At 32.1% G+C, this 24,096-nt stretch overlaps 2 protein-coding genes across 5 annotated transcripts; both read right to left on the reverse strand.

Annotated features, from left to right (window-relative positions):
• On the reverse strand, positions 1 to 2,918 carry LOC124827775 (Pentatricopeptide repeat (PPR) superfamily protein). 4 transcript variants are annotated; one of them, XM_088095956.1, is made up of 3 exons: positions 2,785 to 2,918; positions 2,271 to 2,407; positions 1 to 1,880 (listed from the first exon to the last, which is right to left on the reverse strand). In XM_088095956.1, exon 3 carries the CDS (start codon positions 1,854 to 1,856, stop codon positions 174 to 176), a length of 1,683 nt encoding a protein of 560 aa, XP_087952082.1. In that variant the 5' UTR covers positions 1,857 to 1,880; positions 2,271 to 2,407; positions 2,785 to 2,918; the 3' UTR covers positions 1 to 173. The 4 variants fall into 4 exon arrangements, with proteins under 4 accessions (XP_087952082.1, XP_087952083.1, XP_047156856.2 ...); XM_088095957.1 differs by lacking the exon at positions 2,271 to 2,407 and having other exon boundaries at positions 1 to 1,753; positions 1,830 to 1,880; positions 2,785 to 2,911; XM_047300900.2 differs by having other exon boundaries at positions 1 to 2,407.
• A 9,550-nt stretch (positions 2,919 to 12,468) lies between these two features.
• Positions 12,469 to 16,874, reverse strand: LOC124827776 (cationic amino acid transporter 7, chloroplastic-like). Its single transcript, XM_047300903.2, has 5 exons — positions 16,299 to 16,874; positions 15,871 to 16,090; positions 15,427 to 15,775; positions 14,788 to 15,022; positions 12,469 to 13,312 (listed from the first exon to the last, which is right to left on the reverse strand). Exons 1-5 carry the CDS (start codon positions 16,672 to 16,674, stop codon positions 12,744 to 12,746), a joined length of 1,749 nt encoding a protein of 582 aa, XP_047156859.2. The 5' UTR covers positions 16,675 to 16,874; the 3' UTR covers positions 12,469 to 12,743.
• Between the last annotated feature and the right edge of the window lie 7,222 nt (positions 16,875 to 24,096).

Consider the following 24,096-nt stretch of genomic DNA (forward strand, 5'->3'; position numbering starts at 1 on the left):
TTTACGACAAACTAAAATCAATCATTTGCATCAGAAAAAAAAATGTTCCTATGTAATATTAAACATGGATAGGAGATTGCCAAAGTCATTTGATCACCACACCTGCCCCCTATGTCAATCAATGTGCTAGTTGGAGTTAAAAAATGAAATATATATATATATACATCAGAACCTCACCAAAACTCTCGACAGGAACAGAATCCATCCCTAAAGTGGTGAAAACGGTTTGTATCTCGAACAATAATCTCCCTGCTAGTAAACTTGGACATAAGTTTCATAAAAATGTGGCAATCACCACAAATTCTGAGGTTTTTTATAATCCTAATTGGTATACCACTAGGCAAACACATCAATCCAAAGGTAATAGCAAGCTTCTCACTGTGGTGCCTCAAAAGCATCTGTTTCCTGCTCTCTTCCACATCGTGGAGGTCATTATCGGTGTCCACCTCGTAATTTAGCTTCTTCAACTCTACCACCAAATCATCCAACTTGGCATAAATCTCATCGATTAGTGGATGGTTTCTCTCACCAACAGTAAATGAATGAATTTTATTCTTAATTTCAATCCAACTTGTACCCCTCTCCTTCTTCAGATCACTCTCTCGAAGAAGCTTCCTTGCTCTTGCAACTTCGTCCCACTTTTTATTAGCTGCGTATATATTTGCTAGCAAGATGTGGTTTCCTGCATTATTAGGCTCCATTTCAAAGAGATGCTTGGCTGCAATCTCAGCAAGTTCAATATTGCCATAAACTCTACAAGAGGCTAAAAGTGAACCCCACATAGAAGAAGTTGCATTAAATGGCATTCTTTCTATCAATTCATAAGCCTTGTGAACAAGTCCTGCTCGACCAAGAATATCAACCATACATGAGTAGTGAAGGACACTCGGTGAAAGTTTGTGCTGTCTGACCATGAGATCAAAATACTTCTGTCCTTCTTCATGTAAACCCATATGACTGCATGCATTTAGTACTGCTACATATGTCACATCATCAGGAAAGAAGCCCTTTTGCTGCATTTTTTCGAATAAGACCATAGCCTCGGGTGCATGAGAATGTCTGGCGAACCCAGAAATCATTGCATTCCATAAAACAATGCTCCAAACCTCCATCACACCTTGAAACACAAGATATGCTTCCTTTATGCAGCCACATTTGGCATACATGTCTATAAGGGAGGAAGAAACGTATATGTTTGACCCAGATCCATACTTATTTGAAATGGCATGCAGTTGCTTCCCTTCAACCAAAGTTGCCAGGCCTGCACAAGCACTAACAGCTGATGATATCATAAAAGGGTCCTGCTCTAAACCCATCAACCGAGCATTGTGAAAAAGTAACAAAGTCTCCTCATGAAACCCATTCTGCACATATCCAGCCATCATTGAACTCCATGTAACAGCATTCCTTTCAGGCATACTATCAAATATCTGACTTGCATATTTTATTGAAGAGCACTTAGCATAAACATGGAGTAAAGCAGTTCCAACAAAACAATTTGAATCTATAGCAGCCTTAATTGAAAAAGCGTGCAACTGCATGCACTCAAGTATAGCACATTTGAAGGCACACTTACATAGAACACTGGAAATGGTAAATTCATTGAATGGGGTTCCTTCTCTTTGCATTTGAATTAAAAGAGTTAGAGCTTCCTCCTGATCCTCGGCATTCTGGGTAAGTGCTCCAATCATGGTATTCCATGAAACTAAGCTTTTCACTGACATTTCATTGAATTTTTTGCGTGCACTATCAACTAAAGAACATTTAGAGTACATGTTAATCAGCATATTTGAAGTTAATACATCAATTTCCCAGCCAACACGAATAACCTGAGCATGGCATGCTCTTCCTCCCATGGATGATCTTGTTTTTGCACATAACTGCAAAAGATAGTGCAAATTTGACACACGCTCCATATGAACAACATTTTCAACCATTGAGGGCTTGGGTTTGCCCTCAGAAATAACTGACAATTTCCTAAACTGGATTCCATAACAATCACAAAATCTCTCACACCTTCTCAACGTTTTCATATCATTGTAGAGATCAAAGAAAAGTAACACGCTCTCAGTATCTTCTAACCTGCCTTAGAAGCCAAACCAGTTTATTTGATTGTTCCTCGTGATTACAGTGAGCATGTCTCATTATTTGGAAAGAGTAGAGGATAATGCATTTTAGTTGAAGAATATGAAGATTGGGTGAAAAAAGAGGTAGCATGTTCAAACTTCATCTCACAAAAGTGGTCGTTTGGATTTAAATTGTAAACTTACGGTTGAAGATGCTCATTTTTCAATCTGAGTAGGCAAAAAAAACTCCCTTTTCTTCCATTTGAAACTGAATTTCAAAACACAATTGAGGTTGAACCTAGTATACTGAAAATCGCTTTTTGAGCTCAAGGGTCTTCCAACTGAAAACCAAACATAGCCTACATTATTCAAAATAGAAGCATTGATGAACACATAAATCTCATACAGGTCGATCAACAATCTTATCAGTTATTTCAATTCCAGAACATGATTCATGGAAAGGATGACAAACAAAGGAAAAATGCCATATCTAGTTTAAAAAAAGGAGTTAATCTTAATAATACATACACACATACATGGATTATCCCAATTGTTTTGGTTAAATGCAACATATTATAGTCAAAATCAAATTTATGCAAAAGCTTTCACATCTTTAATCATTAATTAAGGCTAAAATTGAATCGGTAAATAGCAATTGAAATGAAGAAGGTATGATTGATGGTGTGAGAGAACAGAAAATAAGTGCTCAGTTACATACCTTTGACTGTATCCGAGAGAAACAACAAATTGAAAGGGAAGACAGGTACACCGTACCAAAGATGGACGCCACAGCCGCAGAACCACGCCCAATACACCCTAACCTGCTTTTCTCCAACATTAATCATATTGTTATTGCTACCTAATGTCTGAAAATTACTATACTGCCAAACTCATAATAAAAAAGTATTTCAAGAATATAAATTTTACTACAATGAATAGTAACATTAAGTAAATATTTTAGTATATAAAAATTTCATTCTAAATTTTCAATAAATAATTTAAATTGTGATAAAAATATATAAAAAATGTATTATCTGACTAAATTCATATTCACCTCTCCAAAATGTTTACATTTTTCACCCCATTAAAAAGCGAATTAGATTTCGTTTCTTTAATCAATTTCCTTACTGGTTAAATAAAAAACTATTATGGGTTATAAACTTACCGTTAATTCTATTTCTTAAATGATTATTGATCAGTGCATAGTTTACAATGTTTTAGACCGATAAATTATGTTAAAATAATACAATTAAATATTGGTAATTACAAACATTCTATAATATGTATATATATAAATAAATATATATATATATATATATATATATATATATATATATATTACTCACATTTCTCATTCTTTTCAATCCTTTCTTTTTTATCTCTCTCACTTCAACCTTTTCTTTGTCATCCATACTCTAGTTCGGACAACAATATCATAAAAAAATACTTAAAAAAACTACAATACTGACAATTTGAAACAAAATATAGTTCCAGATCTATGTATTTTTTTTGTACTATTTTTTTGTACTAGATTCAATTAAATTGGAATGAAATTTTCATCATTTTTCGAATTATTCATTTTTATCTTAATTGCTTATTAAAAGCAACCTGCGCAATTTGTTCTTCTTGCGTTTATTTGTTTTTCACTCTAATAACAAAATAAAATTATTTTCTTATTAAAGTGGAAAACAAATGAACAAACAGAACAAAAATAACAAATTGTGGTGTCGCGGATTAGTGTGTGTGGGTAAGAGAGAGTAAGAAGATGAGAGAGAAACAAATTGGATAAGTGAGGAAGGTAGATTAGGATTAAGCGAGTGCTTATGATTTTTCCAGTTGAAGAGAGATGACAAAGAAAAGGTTGGGGTGAGAGACATAAAAAAGAAATGGTTGAGAGAAATGAGAAAGATGATTAAGGGTTTGAGATTTCTTTTAAAACTTAGAGTCCATAATATATGAGGGTATTTTTGTCTACTAAAATCTGATATATATATATATATATATATATATATATATATATATATATATATATATATATATATATATATATATATATGTATATTCAATTAATTAATAACTAATTTCAGTATAATTTTTATGTTCAACATGTTTAAGTTTTGTAACATCCCGCAGGCAATTTATACACGAACTAATAATGTATATATTGATGAAGATTAAATCCAATACATAATAAAAACATGTTTCTATTAGCACTACTACCATCAACAAAAAAATATTTTTAACAGACAAGGGGCAACGATTAAAAAAGTGACATAAAACGGTAGTTTACTATATTTTTGTAAAATTAAGAGGGTGAAAAGAGAGAAAAAGAACTTAGAAATAGCTGCTCCTTTTATGTCCTATAGTTGGTTTGGGCCCTTATTAAAGTGATCTCCAACTAAAAAAGTTAGGTCCACATTTGAAACATGATTTAAACTTTTATGTGGATCAATTCCTAAAGCCCAAAAGAATATATATCCACTGATCAGTTTGGTCCTGTTTTTCCATATCAGTAATAATATGGCGGCTAAACTGAATTGAGATATTCTGTTCTTTATTGACATTGTTGGTGTTACATCCATAAACTATAGGGAAAGAAAAGAAACGAAAAGTGTATTCTAAAACAGGGATGTACCCAAGAGACATTTGATCACACCTCATCATTGACATTCTCCATTTGTTGTATTCGATTAATTAAGAAGAAGAAAAATATTTAAATACTAAGGTTGTCAAATGATTGACATATTTTATGCACTGATTGATCTCCATGGATATACGACACGATAGCTTGATAATTTGTTAAGAAAGTGACAAACGAAAACAGGAAAAAGAGAAAAAAATAAGATGCAGAAAATGAAAATGGAGTGTGGTGTGTGGACCTCACAGAGTAGACAACTGAACCAACCCATCTCTCACTGACACTACTTCAATTCTCACACTCATCATCACATCTTGCTTTCAATTCGATTCAGACAGTCTTTTCATTTCATCTACCATATCTTAACTAACTAAAAGCTCAACCATAGAAACAAAACAAATACCAGATACCAACCCATCATAACAACAACAACAATAACATCACTTTTTCTATATATACTTCTTTTTCGGATGTACTTTACAGAAACGAAAAAGAAGCAGTAGAGATATATGGGGTGCAAGTTGAGCTGAGAAATGAATATATATATATATACATGTAGAGTGAGTTAATTCCCTGATTGGTTTTCCGATAAGATCTTTTGATGATCTGGTCGTACTACTTGACAACTTTGTCTTCACATGTTGCATGAGGGCAGAAAGAAAAGAGAAATCTTTTGCAATAAAGAAAGAAAAGGACTTGAAAAATTACAAGTAGCTGAGAGAATAAGGGGAATCAAGAGAAAATGGAACTGTTGAAATCAAATCAGTTGAAGTCGACACATTACGTTAAGTAGAATGTGAAAGGTAAACATACAAAAACAGTGAGGTAATAAAGTGAGTGCTGTTACATGGACAATATAGGATATTCGATGACATTATAAAATACAATGTCTGCTTTTCATATGTTGATTACGAAACTGACTTTCGGCGTTGAACTTTGTCCTTTTGACATTACAAATTAGAATCCAAGTAGTGGAAGATTGAGAATAATCCATGTCCCTTGTTGACTGCTTTCATTTTCACTTCTTCCACCACTGTTAAACCTAAATATAAGCATCGATCTTATCTCATACAACACACACTAAAGATACTCCACAAAGAATGATGAGAAACATTGAGTCCTCTTATACATATCACTTTACAAGAAAAAGGTTTTACTGTTTGATTAAAGTCGGATTGAAAAATCTTTCAACATACGATACAACACCAGCTTTGAGTTAGTAGTATTCACATCAGATAAAAAGTTGCTTCCTCTCTTCCAATTGCATGCAACATGAATGGAATATTGATGTGGATTATATAGTGTTTGGGTATTAGAATTGTCCTCTATTCTTTTGATGTAATTTTCATTTGAATCTTTTTCAACTTTGTTGGTCCAAGTTACACTGGGATGGAACAGCAGAGATGAATTAACGAAGGATGAAAATAAAAAAAATAAAAAAAAAGATGCACCGGCCAAGACACATATATAGATGGGACCGTGGAAAGTAATTAGGAGGAAAAGAAGAATAAAAAGGGAGAGGGCAACATAGAGGAAAATGAAAAGTGGATGAGACAAAGATGGTTGAATTAGGAGAGAAAAGAAAAACATGGTGGCAACATATTGGCCCATGATGCTTTGTCCATATGCTTATTTTGTCAATTAGAGAGAGCACTATCATCCGACCCAACCAGGAAAGCTAGATAAGGCGTGGGTGTGATGATTTAGGTAGATTTCTGCTACGCTTTTTCTGCATTACTATTTTTAATTCAACTGTTATACCTCTTGTTTACTGGTTTATTGCTTCTCTTGCAAGAATGGATTTTGAAGAAGAAACACTATATATGGCGGTAATTAATTAAATTGATGGTGCATGCTGCAGGAGCCAATGGATCATCTTGTTAATGATATTCATCCCTCATTCAACTTCCGACTCCTTTTCTTTAGTTGAAAAATAAGTCACTTATGATTAGGAAAGCAGAAAGTTCAAAAATACAACAAATGTGTCCAAAACAGGATTTGGTGTATACTTTTGGTTTCTTTTGTTTTTCAGTTCCATTCTTTTATACTTTCAGCTACTTCTATTGCCTACCTTCGTCGCATTCGTTTTCAGCTGCTCCTTCCTCACGCTCACTCCTCCTCTCATCTTTCTTAACAACCATAAGCTCAAGTATCTAATACACTCACTTTATCACAAAAAGTCATTAATTATGTTGATAAAAAATTGATTTTATATTGGTTCAGGTCAGACTTTCATCGCTCTGTTGGATCTATCGATGAAGGTTAACTCAAGAGACACAATATTGATAAAGGTTAACCTAAGAGACACATGATTAACGAGATCTGAGTCCAATTACATAAATTCATCTTTATACAATATTCTACTTTTTTATTTCTATCTAATGTCAGACTTAGACTTACACTTGAATTTTGAATACTCCTTTCCTACTAAAAATATGTATACATACTTGAATTTTGAATACTCCTTTCCTACTAAAAATATGTATACATATTTTGAGTGTGAGATTAAATATTAATAAATAATCTAATACAACAAGATAAGTAATTATATATATAAACATTTATTAAAAAATTATATTAATTTAACATTACAAAACTATTTTAAAGTAAGATTTGTACCAGTAATTGACTCTAATTACTTAATGTAGTTGACCCTAGTTATACGATACTTCTAAAATAACATATTTTTATATTCTTACAAAAATAATGTGGAAAATATAGTTCTTTTAACATGAACAAAATTTTAGCCAAGTTTCCTATCTGACCTAATTAATTTGATTTATATTTGTAAATAAAAATATTTTAAATTACTTATAATTTAATAAATTTAAGGAGATGTAACATTAATGAAAAAAAAACGAAATAGACGAACGAAAAAGTAATAAAACTAAAGAGTGAGGAGCTTATCCAAGAGTAATATTATGTCGTTTTTTATAATTTAAAGAAATGGAAAGAAAAAACTTTAACCAAAGATGCAAAATCTACCATGCATCTAACAAGAAAGTTGGATTTACTAATGCTTGGTATGGCCAACAAGATGTGACAGCACAAGATGAACATACTTTGCTTAATCATATATATTCTTCTTTATCAAATTACAATTACAGAAAATTAATCCTCGGATTCTTCTTGTTTTTTTAATTAATTCCAATGTTTATGTTGATTATGAATGAATCAACACCAATTATTACATAGCAGCATTATAAACCCTCTTCATGATCTTCTTTTCAGAGTGGCATCAAGTCGACTTTGTGTCATATTAATTGCCCTTTTCCCTCTGAAATAGACCCATTAATTGTCATTGCATAGAGTTAGCTTCCAAATAATCTTACAAATCACAGTTATTCTCAAAAGTAATCATACATAGCAAAAATAAGAAGTATAATACTAATACACTACTCAAAATATTTTCTAATCTGAAAACAAATATCATTTATTTAATCTTAATTTAAGGGTTAAATATGTTTTTAGTCTCTAAACTATTGGCCGTTTCTGGTTTTCTTTCCTCTTTCAAAATAAGGTACAATTTGGTTCTCATTCTTTTCAAAACTCTAGTTTTAGTCCTCGAAACTTTGGTTTTAGTCCTCGAAAACTACCACATTTTTAACGGTGTTAGTTTTTGATGACTAAAACCAAAATTTTGAAAAAAATGAGGATCAAATTGTACCTTATTTTTGAAAGAGGGACGAAAACCAGAAACGACCAATAATTTAGGGACTAAAAACATATTTAACTCTAAATTTAATTTTAAAGAGTAAAGTAATTTTTTTAATTTTAATGAAATTTACACAATTGTTAATGGGGGAAAACAAAGTAAGCTAATTATTTTTACAATAATTGATAATTTTGAGAGAGATGAAGAAATGGTTTAGAAACTGAAGAAATTAAGTCATATTTAATTAGGCTTTGCTTAAATTTGTCTTCTTTGGTTTCCCGTTTACTGTAGTACTTGACACATTTTATTTTGGTTTAATAGCATATTTAGTCCAGTTGAAAAATCTCAATTTAGTCCCTCGTTATAAAAGTGTTTTGAATTAGTCCTAACTTTTAAAATAGTGGGTCAGATTGGTCCTTTCTGTCAAATATAAGTTAACAAAATTAATGGATGATGATATGACACAACTTAAAGCTAACGAGGGACCAATCTAACACATCATCATCCATTAATTTTGTTAACTTATATTTAACGAAAGGGACCAATCTGACCCACTATTTTAAAAGTTAGGACTAATGTAAAACACTTTTATAACGAGGGACTAAATTGAGATTTTTCAACCAAAGTGAGGACTAAATTGGCTATTAAACCTTTTATTTTTCTCTTTTTCATCTGTCTTGAGATTTAAAATAAATAAGTTATTTAAATATTCTTTCAAATATTAGATATCGTAAAAAAATAGGTCCTCGAGTGTTAAAAAATGTTTAAAAGTCATCTTTAAATTTTAATAAAATATAATAAGCTGAAAAATAAATTCCTAAATTCTATATTTAGTTTAAAGGACTACTTATATAATTGAATTACTTTAGAAGAAAAAAATTATCCTGGAAAGATTCTTTTAATATAATCTTTGAGAGATTTTAATACTAAATTATGACTTAATCATTTTAAAAGTATTTATCTCTTTTTTCTCTCTGATGAAAAAATATATTCACATAGTTAGTTATCCTCGCAAATCTATAACTATAAAGAGGATATTCTTTTGTGTCTTATTTTGTTTTTTTAATTTTATTCTTTTAATTATTATCTTTTATATTTAAATAATAATTTACAGTAAAAAAATTATTTTTCAATTTTATCATTCTAATAACTATTTTTCTTAATTCAAATAATTATTTATTTTTTTATCAATCACTTTTTCAAATTTAAATAATTACTCCTAATAAAAAAATATTTATACAATATTATTCATAATATTTTTATTTTAATAATTAATATTTATTTTATTTATAATTATATTTATAACTATATATAATTTTTATTTTTAAAATTTTATTTTAATTTAAAGACGATATTAAACAGCAACTTGTTTTTAGCTGTTACAAACCTGAGAATTGATAGGGTAGGGTTCACATATAGAGTGTTTTTTCCTTCTACTGTTTCAATTTCAGCACGGAGATATGTAGAACCAAAAAACAAAATTTCTTAAAAAAAAATACCATTCTTTTCATAAATTGATAAAAAAAATGCGCGAGTTATTATGTCTAAATATTAACAAAACATTTAAAAGTATAATTAATATAATTTTATATATGAAAACATGATTAATCATGTAATTAATAATTACATTTTTTATTATAATAAAACAATATTATTAAAATAAATAAATAAATAAATAAAAGTATTAATTACAAATAAATAAATTTAGCTTGTTCTCATCTTCAGTTCATTATTCTCAATTTAAACAATTTTACTTATATTTTTTTTTCTTTACTTTTTATATTTTTCATTTTCCCATCCATTCAAATATTGAATGTTTATAGATTTTGAACAGACAAAAGTGTAAAAGAAAATGCAGAAATTATTCCCTTATTTTATAAAATTTATTTATTAAATTTATCTTTTTTCTCTTTTTATCCTATCATATTATTTATTACTTATTTTTCTCTTTTAATCTACCATGCTCCGTTTGATCCTATTATTTGGTTGCTTAAATTTTATACACATAAATCAAGAAATATAGAATTATGAATATTAAACTAATTTATTATTTTATAAAATTCTCTGACTGACATTTTAACAACGCTTTCATGAGTGTTCTTTTACAATGTAGCTTCTACTACATGACTTTTTCAATGTAGCTTCTACTAAATGATGTTAACGTTGTCAACGGTATTTTATAATATATATATATATATATATAAATATTTAACATAAGTAAACTCTTTTTTAAGTTGGTACATTTTAGTAAAATATATCGGATTTTAAAAGACAAAAATACTCTCATATATTATGGATTCTAAATTCTAAGGTTAAGGGTATTTCAATAATTTTCATTTTCAAAACTAAAAAAACAAAACAAGAAACATCTAAACACTGACTCACTCTAACATTCTCTCTGTCATTCCTATAGTAGCCTCAATTGAAAAAATCATAAACATTCACCTAACCCTAATCAACATTTCTCACTTATCCAATTTGTTTCTCTCTCACCCACACAATAACCCGCGACACCGCAATTTCTTGTTTTTGCTATGTTCGTTCATTTGTTTTACACTTTAATAACAAAATAATTTATGATGTTGATGTTGATTTTTTATTAGAGTTGTGTTATATCGTATGGAGATTTGATATTTTCACTATTAAGTTATCCCAAAATATTTTTCAAAAAGAGAAAAATCCTTATGTGGAAAGGGAATTCCGGAAGGAGTAAGTTATTGTCCAGAAAATAGATTTCTGAAATCAGCTCTTAAAAATCATTCTAAAAACATATTTTCCGCTGAAAACAATATTTCGAAATATATTTTTCACCATCTGCATATAACCAACGTCAAAACACATCGTACTAAATGATTTAACATGAACAAATTATTGAAGAGAGTTATGAATAGAGAAAATTGTTGTTGTTGACTTTGTCCCCTTATTCAGAAAAGAGACCATTGCTCGTTTCCTTTCGAATGTTTCATATTGATAAGCATGTTTTCATTTCATTTTTGTAAAAAGAATAAAAATATTATAACAAATTACACATCTTTTATATTTGAGCAAATTGCAAAATATAAAATAGTTTCCAAGAAGAACTGCATTGATATACCAACTAATTAAAAATCAATCATAAATTAGTAAACTAGTCATAATGAACATGTTATGTCTTAGTTGGACTAGAAAGATATTTTCCAAAGAATCACATCATGTAAGTTTATTTTAAACAATTCACATCTCCAACTTGTTTGGTCAATATAAATATGATATTATCATAATAAATATGATATTGTCATTTTGGTTTATCATTTGCCACAGTTGTGAAATTAAGAAAAACAAAACGAACTGAATTTCAAATTGGAATTTAAACTGTTTAACTTCTACTCCTTTCATTTCTATGATTTTATCAAAATTGGTATTAAGAAACTAAATGGTTTGCAACTATTATGGGTTATAACATAGTCCTCCAATCAAAAATCAACATCAACTTCAGAGCAAGAATAATAAATTGCGGTGTCATAGATTGTTGTGTGTGGGTGAGAGAGAGGATGGAGATGAGAGAGAAACAAATTGATAAGTGAAAAGGGTGGATTATGGTTATGTGGGTGTTTCTGATATTTTCAGTTGGAACTACTATAGGGATGACAGAGAGAATGTTAGAGTGAGAAAGATGAAAGATGAAAAAATTATTGAAATACACCTTAAAACTTAGAATTCGTAATATATATAAGAGTATTTTTGTCTACTAAAATTCAGTACACTTTATTAAAATGCACCAACTGAAAAAAGAACTAGCAAACCCTATATATATATATATATATATATATATATATATATATATATGTATATATGAAATTGTAGTTAATGCCATAACAAAGGAATAATATTTAAAGAAAAGGCAATAATTTTCTTAATATATTTTTATTATAAGTTAAAATTTATTAAAACTCAAAATCTAAAAAGTGAATGATCATAAAGGAAAGGCTCCAAAATTTTATAATTTTTCAATAGACTTTAGTTTATGGGTTGAACACATTTATTAACATTTGGCTAATAGTTAGATATCTACTTCTGCCTCCATATATTTAGAGCCCTAGTTTGTGTATATGATGAAAGGAGGAGAGAAACATATAGATGTAGTAAGAAAATGCGATTGATAAATGGAGTTTTTTAATCCATTTGCATTTTGGGGATAGAAGTCTGAGAGAATTTACAAAAAGGGATGACAACCTAAGGCATTGTAACTATACAATTGACCACTTCTACTACATAAGTTGCAACCTATTCTAAAATTCTAATAGATTTAATATGTAATCCCCACATCTTTGTTCCTCAACCATCCAAAAAGGTTGAAGTGATCATCCTCACTTCAAAATACAAAAAACACATGATAAATATATAACTATACTTTGAAACTTAGGTCCTCAGTTCCCTTGGAGTCCACGTGGATTTCTCCATTTTTTGCAGTCAAAGAACCATCTCCTTCAGCATCGAAGCTAGCATGGACACTGTAAAAGACATAAAAAAGCACCGCAACAGCCGAAAAGAAGCCAAAACGAACATAGGATGGCCCATCCAGGGATCCCAACAGAAACACATTGAGAAAGATAGATATGGAGGGTATCCACGGCATGAATGGGACACCCCAGAATTCTGGCTTTCGAACTTGAGGGACCATGCAATGGAAAAGTTGTAATATTGCAATCGCAATAATACCAGAGACACTCAGCATCCCTGCCTTCGCTCCTCCCGTTGGTACAAATTTCCAAATAAGGGTGAACATCATTGCGGTAAAGGAAAACGAGCACAGAAAGGACAATGTAGGCCATGGATTGCTTGTCCCCGCTGCCACATAACGTCTGTAGATCACGGCATTTGCCACCATGTAAAACACAAACAGGGTGCCAATTGACACCAGATCCAGCAGGACATCAAGATCAGCGAAAAGGGCGATTGCCGCTGTGAAGATCCCTGAAATGGAAATATTGTTCGGACATCAGACAAAAATAAATAAATAATAAATTTCAGACTAGAAATGCACAAGTTCACATGCTACCACTCAAATAGCCTACTGGGAGAGGAAAAGGAATTTTGGATAAGAGATAGTGAGAAGTCAAAACGCACCACAAAGCATAATATCAAGGAAATCAAACAATCCATCATTAAGGCTAACTTTAACTCGCTACATAAAGAGCTAAGGTCATGATCAGTCAATGATTCCAATCAAGAGGGAATATATTACTCATCCAATAGTGGTGGTCGAATCAATAGAAACCACCAATATCTTCCATGCGAAATGCTTTATTATTCTTCTAATGGGAGTCACATACAGAAGCCTATTATTTTACATGAGTGAGTGATTCACATCTTCCCATTCTAAGCCACACAGCAAAACAGCAAAAGACACAGTTGTCATAGTCCTTCCATCCATATCCACTGAAGATACTGTTCATCGAACGCGTGATTTCAAGCTAGTCCCTGTAAAGGACGGGATAGGCACACAGACCATACGGGGGGACCAGATATTACTATACAAAATATGGGAAACCACGTTATAGGCTCAAAACGCTTGAGAACATGTGACACCCATATGGGAAAATCTTTTCTAACTGGCACTGTTTTTGAGTACGTTACCCACTTTCACTTTCAAATAAAAATAATCATACAAAAGCGAAAACTATGGGCGTTCTTTTCACAATTATCTATGTGAAGCGATACATCTGACACGTCTCCTGTGCCAATTTTCTTTCGCAAGTGTTACTGAGTATTTCCCAGGGTGCAATTTACACAACTGTTGGGCACACCATTGACTTCTATTGACCAAAATGCAAAGAATCGCACAACACCACCAACGCCTATCAATTAAGTAGGTTCGAAGAGACATTCAAATGTGTGTTTGTGTTTGGATTTCTTCTAGACATCAAATGAAAACCTGTCCACCAATTTTCTTCATTCGTTTTGTAGGGATTTTGTTAAGAACCACTCTTAATGACACGCAATCATTAATTGATCATAAAAAAAATCCCCCCACTTCAATGGAATAGAGCAAAATAGTTAGAGATATAGATAACGCTCAACTCTATCCCCTTCATTGTCAACGCAACAATGCGTCAAGAATCACTATACCCATTTACATTACATCAGTGAGGGAAAAAACACTTCTATCATTACAGAACTTCCTCGATCACAACCCAGCCAACGACAATGTCGTTGAAAGTGGGTCCCTCTCCCCCTCTTTCTGAAATCACACAATCAAAACCCATAGAATAACTCACACACAGGCCACACACATAACAAACATTACCAAGTGGCAAGCGAAACAACAAACAACACGGCTGCGGATAGATATTAAGAAAACACCTAACAAATAAACAAGAACAAGATGTAGAGAGGTATATGAAAGGATTTATACGATAATTATAAGCGGAGACGAAGTAAATAAATACCTAGGAAAGCGGAGGCGTTGACAGGGGTGGAGGTCCTTGGGTGGACCCTGGCGAACCATGAGGGGACCACATTAGAGCGACCGATGACGCACATGTAACGAGCCTGACCCAGCATCGCCACCAACAGCGACGTCAGTATCCCAAAACTGGCCCCCACCCCGATTACTCGAGACACCCATCCCCAACCGTCCGATTTCCCACTGAACGCCGCCGAAAACGGCGCTTCTGCATCGATCTGCGTGCACCCAACTCATCAGATAATTTCGTATCATCACATCCATTCCTCACGACAATCATTTTTAATCACAAAAACACGTCCATTATTCATATCAGTTAAATTACGTGCTTGTTAGGTAACTATTAACCACGATTAACTAGCTAAACAAACTTTCCATCTCCAAAAAGTTAAAACTAGTTCTAATATATCTCTTTCATTGAACAATATAAAATTAATTTTTAAAAAAGCTAGAGACACTTCTATATTGACCTACGATTTTTGTCTGCCATACCAATTGGCTGATTTGACATTAGATTTTATGGAAAATTCTTGTATTCTTGTAAATGAATGCCTGTATTTATTTATTTATTTATGTTTCTGAAGCTGAAAAAAAACAAAAATAGAGCAGGAATTAAACTCACCATATCGTAAGGGAGAAGTTTGGTCATCGATGCGGCCATGAGACAGTAGAGAACGGTGACGATAACGACGGAACCGGACACTCCAACCGGAATATCCCTCACGGGATCCTTCACTTCCTCTGCCATGGTCGAAACGGCGTCGTAGCCGATGTAACTCAAGTAAACAGCGGCGGCACCTTTGAAAACGCCGGCAGCGCCATGCGGAAAGAATCCGCCGGGGTTTTCCGGGTTAGCGGGTTCGGTGAAATTCTGCCAACTCCCTCTCCAGAATCCTACCATTATCACGAACGCTATGAACAATATGTGCAGCGCCGTGAGAATCATGTTCATCACCGAACTCTCTCTCGTGCTAAAACACAACAAAATCAAAGGTTAACGATGATAATAACAATAATATAGATTCGAGACTGGAAACAGAGCTTCATTAATGCGGGAACTATGAACCTGTAGCAGATGACGAGAGTAATGAGCAAAACAACGGCGACAGCGACGACGTCTATTTCGTTGAAGCCGTGCGGAAAAGACGGCACCGTGAGCCGCCATTTTGAGGAGGAGATTCCGATTGCGGTGCCGAGGTAGCCCGTGAAGCCTCGGGCGACGGCGGCATTGGAAAGCACGTAGTCCACCACGAGATTCGCGCCGGTCATAAAAGCTGCGAATTCACCTGCGATAAAGGACGACGTTGTGGTAGGTGAGAAAGAAAATGTCGAGATGTAGAAACAAAAAAAATATATTATAGGTTCAGAACCACTGGTCTTTGTACATAATTTTATATTTATATTTTTTAATTAGTGAGAAAATATTAATATTAATAATAACGCGTCGCGTGTTTCGGAGTGTGTAATAATTTATGGGGCAGTGAGAAGCCGAACCGAAGGTGACCCGGAGATAGCTGAAGGCTCCGCCGGCGACGGGCATGTCGACGGCAAACTCGGTGTAGCAGAAGGCGGAGAGGAGGGCGCAGAGGCCGGCAATGGCGTAGGAGAGGAGAACGGCGGGGCCAGCGTAGAGGCGGGTGGCGCGGCCGGTGGTGACGAAGACACCGGCGCCGACCATTCCGCCGATGCCAAGGGAGACGAGGTCGTACCAGCGGAGGGTCTTCCGCATGGTGGTGCCGGAGCGGGCGCGGACGTGGCTCATCTCGTCGTAGGAGGTGGAGACGGAGAGGGCGCGTCGTGAAAGGCGCGTGGGGGTGTGAGAGAGGGCGCGGAGGTAGGCGCGGAAGCTCGAAAACGACGAGGAGTCCATTGGTGAAAAGAAAAGAAAGATGTGTTGTGAGTGTGATATGAATGAGTGTGGGTTTTTATAAGAAGGTCTGCAACTTCGACATGGTTCACTCAACTATAGTTCCAGTTGTAGTCCAAGTATAGTAGAAAGGAAATGAGGAATCACTGAATCATGGTGCTTCTGCCATCTTCTCAATAAATATTATTACTATATCCTCTTTATGAAAATGACTCTTTACCACAATATTTAATTCCCTCTCTTCAACTCTTTTCCATTCTCCTCTTAATTCCCAAGCTAAAACAAACTACATTTTCATTTTTTATTTTTTATTTCTATATTGCATTTATCTTTTTACACATAGGGTAGGGTATGATACATGCAAGGTGAATCCACCCGTCAAACAAATAATTAATAAATCTTAATCAATCTTAATACTGGTTGAGACTGTTACAATGGATTGAGAATTACATTTATTAGTAACAACTGAGGTATAAGATTAAGCTCTTTTAATATATGTTTTACCGGAAAATCATGTCAATTTTGAATGTACTTTTTATTAAATATGATCATGCACAGTCGTTGATTTAAGTATCGAAGTATCTTTTGCAGGTATTCTCCCATAAGGTTTTGAGAAAGAGAAAAAAGAACGAATAACACAACTTGAATAATAGCAGAGAGTCCATCTTATCTCGAAAACAACTTTAAATGTTTTGAGTAAGGAATCTCAATCCTTACCCAAAACACATACTTTTAAATTCTTTATATGTATCATCTATATCTTAACTAATTCATCAAACTGTATTTAACAAATTATAGCAAAATCAATTTTGTTTATTTATTATGATTAACTCACTATTTTACATTAGAAAGTTATTAGTATTTATATGTGAATCTTTAAGTATCTTCTCTTTATTATAATTTGATTTTGTATTAATATAGTGATGGTATTTAAATATGGATGATTTTTAAAATCGTTAGAGTTATAGCTTTTCTTCTTTTTTTTCAATTTTTTTCTCATGTGTTCTTTTTTTTAGTTTTTTCCTTTATTTTTCTTTTCAATTTTAAAACTATAAATTATGGTTGCAATTTTGTTTTTTCTTATGAGCTCTGAAATTTTTTTCAAATATATCACGTGAAGTTTAAACATTTGTCACTTTTAATTAAGTAGATGGATATTTATCTTTACATATTGTTAATTTTTCTTAGTTTTACGGGTGTTGCTCCTTCCATCACCACACCTTTCTCCCTCCACCTCCCATTTACTATTTTGATCCTAAGTAAAATTTTGTTTTAGGGTTATTTTTTAATTTTACTCATTCACAACCTATTCCACTAATAACTTATTCCAGTCCTTCGTATATGAGTAAAATGTTTTTCTTTTATTTTAACATTATATTTCTTCCTCTCTTTCTTTTGTCAATGTGAGATACTACAAGTTGTAAAGGTTGATGGTGGTGGAAAGAATTGTCAAGCAGTCTCCCTCTCGTGGTGCAGCTCGTGGTGCAGTGTCGCTATCGTGGTGCAATGTGTGGAGTGGTGCAGTGCATGTGTTACTTCCTCAAGGTGCGTATTCGAATAAACCTTCAAATAAAACCCTAAAATAAAAAACGTAAGCTTTAAACAGAGGTGACATCCTTCAACGGATGTCAACATCCGTTTAAGGAAAAAACGGATGTCAACATCCGTTTAAGGAAAAAACGGATGTCAACACTGTTGGACGGACGCTATCAGATCCTACACTATCAGGCCGAACGCTAAAACCGAGTACCATATTAAATTGCAAACTATTTGGCCGAACGTCATGAGATTAAGTACTTAGGCCGAACGCTAAACCATTGAACACCATACTGAATTCATCACTGCTGGACGAGCGCTCAAAGATCAAACATCATGAAGACCGAACGCTGCCTAAGGCGTGTACTACAAACGTCATCAAGAACGACCGTTCCATATGAACGATCACCAACCAGAAAACATCACCAAGATTGGACGCCCACTACGGACGATCACTAATTGCAAACACTAACACGACCGAACGTTCACTAACACATAATATGACTGAACACATTAGATTGAAGCCTGTGACTATCGGATCAAGATCGAAGGCTAAAAATCACTGATACACCAAGGCCGAACGTTTACAATCTAAACCTCAGAATACCTGATCCAGGTCGAACGCTATCAATCACTGATCACATAATAATACCGAACGCTCAAGATTCAAACTTAAGACTATCAAATTAAAACCGAACGCTCAAGATCACTTCCTGAGAATACCAATTTAGGACGAACGCTTATAATCACTAGTTCACCATGACCGAACGATTAAGATTCAAACCTAAGATTTCAATTTAAGGGCGAACACCTACAATCACTAATACATCAACACCGAACGATTTAAGATTCAAACCTAAGAATCGAAATTAGGACCGAACGCTCACAAGCTAAATCTGAGAATACCTCAATAAATTCGAACGCTTATAATTTCTAATACAGAACCAAGACCGAACGCTAAATAGCACTTTCTGAGAATATCAATTGAAAGCCGAACGCCTACGATCACTGTTTCACGAAGACTGAAAGCTCAAGATTGAAGCCTATCAATTTAAGACCGAACGCTTAGAATCACCAGTTGAGACTACCAACTCAAAACCGAACGCTTATTATATCAAATACATCAAAACCGACCATTTAAGATCCAAACTTAAGAATTTCAGATTAATACCGAACGCTCAAGATTGATGTACTTTTGTCTTGTTAAACGGATGTTGACATCCGTTGAAGGATGTCACCTACGTTTTTAATTTTAGGGTTTGTTTTATTAGTTTATTCTTTATTTTAGAAATATTTTAATAATTTAATTTAAATGTTTTGATTTATTATTTTTGAATATATTTTTAATGTATTTTAATAATGTAAGAAAAATGAAGAAGAAAGAAAGAAGTGAAACGAAGAAGACAAATGGAGTTGTAGAGTAAAACTGAAGACAAATTGTTAAACGAAATTGAGAGATGGAAAGATTGAGTGCAGAGAGTAAAGTAGGAGAACTATGTTTGAAATAAATTAAAATAGTATAAGTAAAAAATTTTAATTTGAGGATATAATTGGAATTAAAAAAAATTGGGGAGGTGGAGGAAGAAAGGTGTGGTGGTGGAGGGAGCAACACCCTAGTTTTACTTAATAATAGGATTAAGATTAACATTTGTAAGGGAATTAACCTAATTCAATTTAATAATATTAGCTTAGAAAAATGAAATGTGTTACTTTATTTATATATTTTAGTTTTATTTTATTCAATCGTTGAGATATCATTAATTCACACAAGTAACATTGAGTATGGAAACAAATGAGGATTCAGTAGTAGTCCAAAATTTTTACTAGGATAAATTCTTATCATTCTAAAACCATATTAAGATATAATTAATTTATCATTCTAAAACCATATTAAGATATAATTAATTTATCATAAAATCAATTTATTAAAGTAAAATTTATTTTGATATATACTGTAATTTTATGGGTCGGGCTAACCAGTGTCTAATAATTAATATAAACATTGAATTTTACAAAAAATCATGATTAACACGTTAAACAAATTATAGCATCAATAATAATTAATGCAGTTTTACTTTATTTAAAAGATAAAAATGTTCATCAGCGTTATAAAGCTATAATGGACAAGAAATAATTAAATAAAAAAATGATTTTAACGTTATTGTGTGGTTACTAAAAGTTAATATATTTATCTTTCATTTTAAAGTTACTAAAAGTTAATATATAATTAGGCATAAAAAAAACTTAAATTAACATAAAAAGTAGAAAACGAAAATAAAAAACTAAACAATCCAGTATATCAACTATTAAATAATAAATTGTTAAACATCTACAAATTTTACAAAAAAAAAGAAAATAAAATATGAATTTAAGAGTTCATTGTGTTTCTTTCTCTAACTTCTTAATTTGCATCGTTCTGTTAATTTAACAAAATTTCTTGTATTAAAGAAAAAAACAGTAATTTTTTAAAACATAAGACAAAGAGACGGTCTCCACGCTGTTATAGAAATATTTTTGCTTGCTTCTTAGTAGAGATGATAAAATTTTTAAAGTGTTTATTTTGTGTTTAAAAAAAATTATAAACATAAAAAACAAAAAAAATGTATTTTTATCTTTAAAAAATCTGTTATATAAATTTATATTGTTTTAATTAATAAAATTAATTTTTCCAAATTTAACATGTGATAGAATCAATGATTTTTAATTATAACTTAAATAGTGCTCTTCAGAAACTTCTCATTCCTCTAATTTTATTTTATCTCTAATCAATACAAAATTTGTAATAAAAAAAACAACAATCAAAAATTATTACCTTAACACTTTATATTAAAAAAAATACCATGAATTTTTATATGCACTTACACACTATTCAGCGTCTCCCAAATGTCTTCTCACAAAAGAATTTAACAAACTAATAAATAATAAATAGCTCTTTATTATTTTTTTATGTAATATTGAATTCTAAATTATATATATAAATAAATCTTCAACTAATATTTTGGGTATAGAAAAATTTTAGAGTACCAAATATATGAATACGTTAAAAAAATTTAAAATGTTGTAAATGATATATTATATGTGGGTTGGTATAGGAGGGAGAAAGAATGAGAATTTACCAAACAAATATGTGAATACTATTCATAATTTATATTTTTAACAAATCTTTTAAAGTGTTATTTTTTTATTTTTAAAATTCATATAGTAAATAAAATGTTAAATAAAAGTAAAACCATACTCGTACTTGCTCGAGATTCTTAAAATATATTTGATAGTGTATCGTAGCTAGTACAGACCGAACGGTTAACACTCGACACTGATCGGTCCATCCACTCAGGACCGTTCACTTCATCCGCTACGATCAATCAGGTCAAAGATTGGGCCGCGGACCAGCGTTTAAGTTATTGGGTTAATAGTCCAGCAGATAATAAAATCATCAAGAATATCCAATTAAAAATATTGATAAGATGGTTATCAATAACCAAGGAAATCTTCAGGTAAGTTTGTTATTATTTCATCTATGAAGCACTTCTAAATACATGCAACTCATATTCTCAAATATTCAAACAGTGATAATCATTCACTAAATAGTCAACCAAGAGCCGAGGCTATTCAAATCACACGTCTAACTTGAGCGTCGGAGTATCTTTTTGCAGGTACCTCCCCCCGCCCCTCGTCAAGAAGGAAACTGACCGGTTCACGCCAATACCGAACAGTCGACAGCAAGACATTGCAGGAGCATGAGCAACCAATCGGAGAACGAGCGTTCGGTCGACAAAGTTATACAAAAGCGGTAAATCACGTGTCTCTGTCCCAAAAAAGTATCTACCGAAATAGATAGTATATAATAAAGTTTAGTTAATACACTGTAAAGTCTTTTAATATTACATAATGTTATAAATTTTGATTAACCTATTTAAATTATTTATGTTTGATATTTATTCTATTCAAATTTTATGAGGAAAATCACTTTTAAAATAAGGTATTAAGAGGTTCGTTAGGTTCCGCGCATCTTTGAAAGTAATTCCTAATTGTAATTCTATTTTTGAGGTTTGCGACTTTCGGCTTTCCTTTTACCGTTTAAAAAGAAGGATTAACATTGTTCGATTCCTATTAAAGTGTTATTCGTCTTTCCATGGAGTAAAATTGGTACGAATAATAAAAAAAAGTAAGTTTTAAGCCATTTGTGGTTTAAAAGATATTAATTAACTGTTTTATATTTTTATTAGTGAAATATATAAATATTAATAATTTTTAACAATATTTATAAGCTTATTAGTGAAATACATAAATGTTGATTTTAACTACAATGCATATACAGTTTTAATATATTTATACTACGTCATAAATTGCTACGCATGTAAATTAATATTTCTTCAACATTGTTAGCTTATAATAATTGAATTACTTTTCAATATATGAGATTTGTAATACTCTACATTTACCAATATTTGTTACTCTACCGTACGATCTCCTTCCTAGACGTCCAAGTGCGCTGTCAGCCTAATTAAATTAATTTACCGACCGAGGCAACCATCAGGCCAATCATTCTGGCAGACCGTCCTTAATCAGACTTTAAATGATAAACAACTCATTAAAGCCCTTAATGGAGAATTAAGGTATGATTGGGCCGTCATCAGGCCCACGAAAGATAAAAGTTCATTACAATCAATATAAATAAAGGTTTCAGGTATGACTTCAGACCACACAATGCAATATATACATGCATTACTTACTGCTCGGTTACATTATTAATTTGAGCGTCGGAGTGTCTGTGACAGGTATCCGCCTAGCTTGGAGGAGGGGGAAGACGACCACTTGGAGCGCATGGAAAAAAGTCCGCTCGGTCTTCAACCTAGAACATGGAGTAGCGTTCGTCCGCCCTAAGGTTCGCCACCCCGATCTCCAACTTGAAGCGATTTGAACAAGGGTACGTCCGTCCGATACATAACGTCCACAGCGTTCGTCCGCCCCGTCTTTATCGTCCATCCAGTCTTCAATACTACTACGAATGTTTTAAGGGACCTCCACACCCCAACCAACCGAAACAGTTATATATATATATATATATATATATATATATATATATATATATATATATATATATATATATATATATATATAAACAAAATATTATTATATAGAAGTATGGTTATATATTATTTAAAAAGTGAATTTTAAACCTAACTTGATCTTATAAAATTAATTTGTAAAGTAAGGTTTATATCCATGTATATACTTTAAACTGATTTTATTTATAACCGATTTTCAATACACTTCATCGTGCCGAGATATATATATCTCATACATGAGACTAAACATTAATGTGTGATTTGATAATGGTCTGACAGTGGATAAAATAACATGTTCAACAAACACATGTTTCATTATGATAGACTTTAGCACATGACTCTCATATTATGTTAAAAAATTACCGGTAACATTTTTGTAAATAAATACAATTATTAGACGCCATTTAGAATTTTAATTCGACGTCAATTTGTTATTAGACGTCAAAAGGTTATAAAACGTCGAGAGTCTTAGCGTTAGACGTCAAAAGGTAAGTGAATTTAATAAAAATTTGAGCGGGAGATTGAAAATTCATTCACTTTATCTTAGTGCGTGAGACCCTTTTCTCTGCTCAAACTTTTCTCGAACGAAGTTTGATGACCATCACATGTAATTTTTCTTTCATTTGATATAAAATCATGTTAATTAACTACTTTATGTATTATTTTCGTTTGTTTTGACTGATTATTTTCGTGTTTTTGTTCTTCATAGGGGCATTCTATTTTCTCTCTCATGAGTGACCACTTTATTCTGACGATCCCACCTTTTGAAGGTTAGTTTTCATTTTCGTTTTGCAGAATTTATTTGTTAAACTTGTTTGTT

Source organism: Vigna umbellata, chromosome 8 (genome assembly GCF_029865625.1).
Source record: "Vigna umbellata cultivar VRB3 chromosome 8, Vumbellata_1.0, whole genome shotgun sequence".
NCBI lineage: Eukaryota > Viridiplantae > Streptophyta > Magnoliopsida > Fabales > Fabaceae > Vigna > Vigna umbellata.

What these genes read in the sequence shown, in the direction of transcription:
- LOC124827775 (XM_047300900.2), bottom strand. Translation starts at nt 2,033, where the DNA reads ATGAAAACGTTGAGAAGGTGTGAGAGATTTTGTGATTGTTATGGAATC.
- LOC124827776 (XM_047300903.2), bottom strand. Translation starts at nt 16,674, where the DNA reads ATGGACTCCTCGTCGTTTTCGAGCTTCCGCGCCTACCTCCGCGCCCTC. An exon ending in ACTCTCGTCATCTGCTACAG is followed by an intron (nt 15,776 to 15,870) that starts GTTCATAGTTCC and finishes GTTGTGTTTTAG; the next exon opens with CACGAGAGAGAGTTCGGTGA. An exon ending in CAACGCCTCCGCTTTCCTAG is followed by an intron (nt 13,313 to 14,787) that starts GTATTTATTTAC and finishes TTTCCATTTCAG; the next exon opens with GGATCTTCACAGCGGCAATC.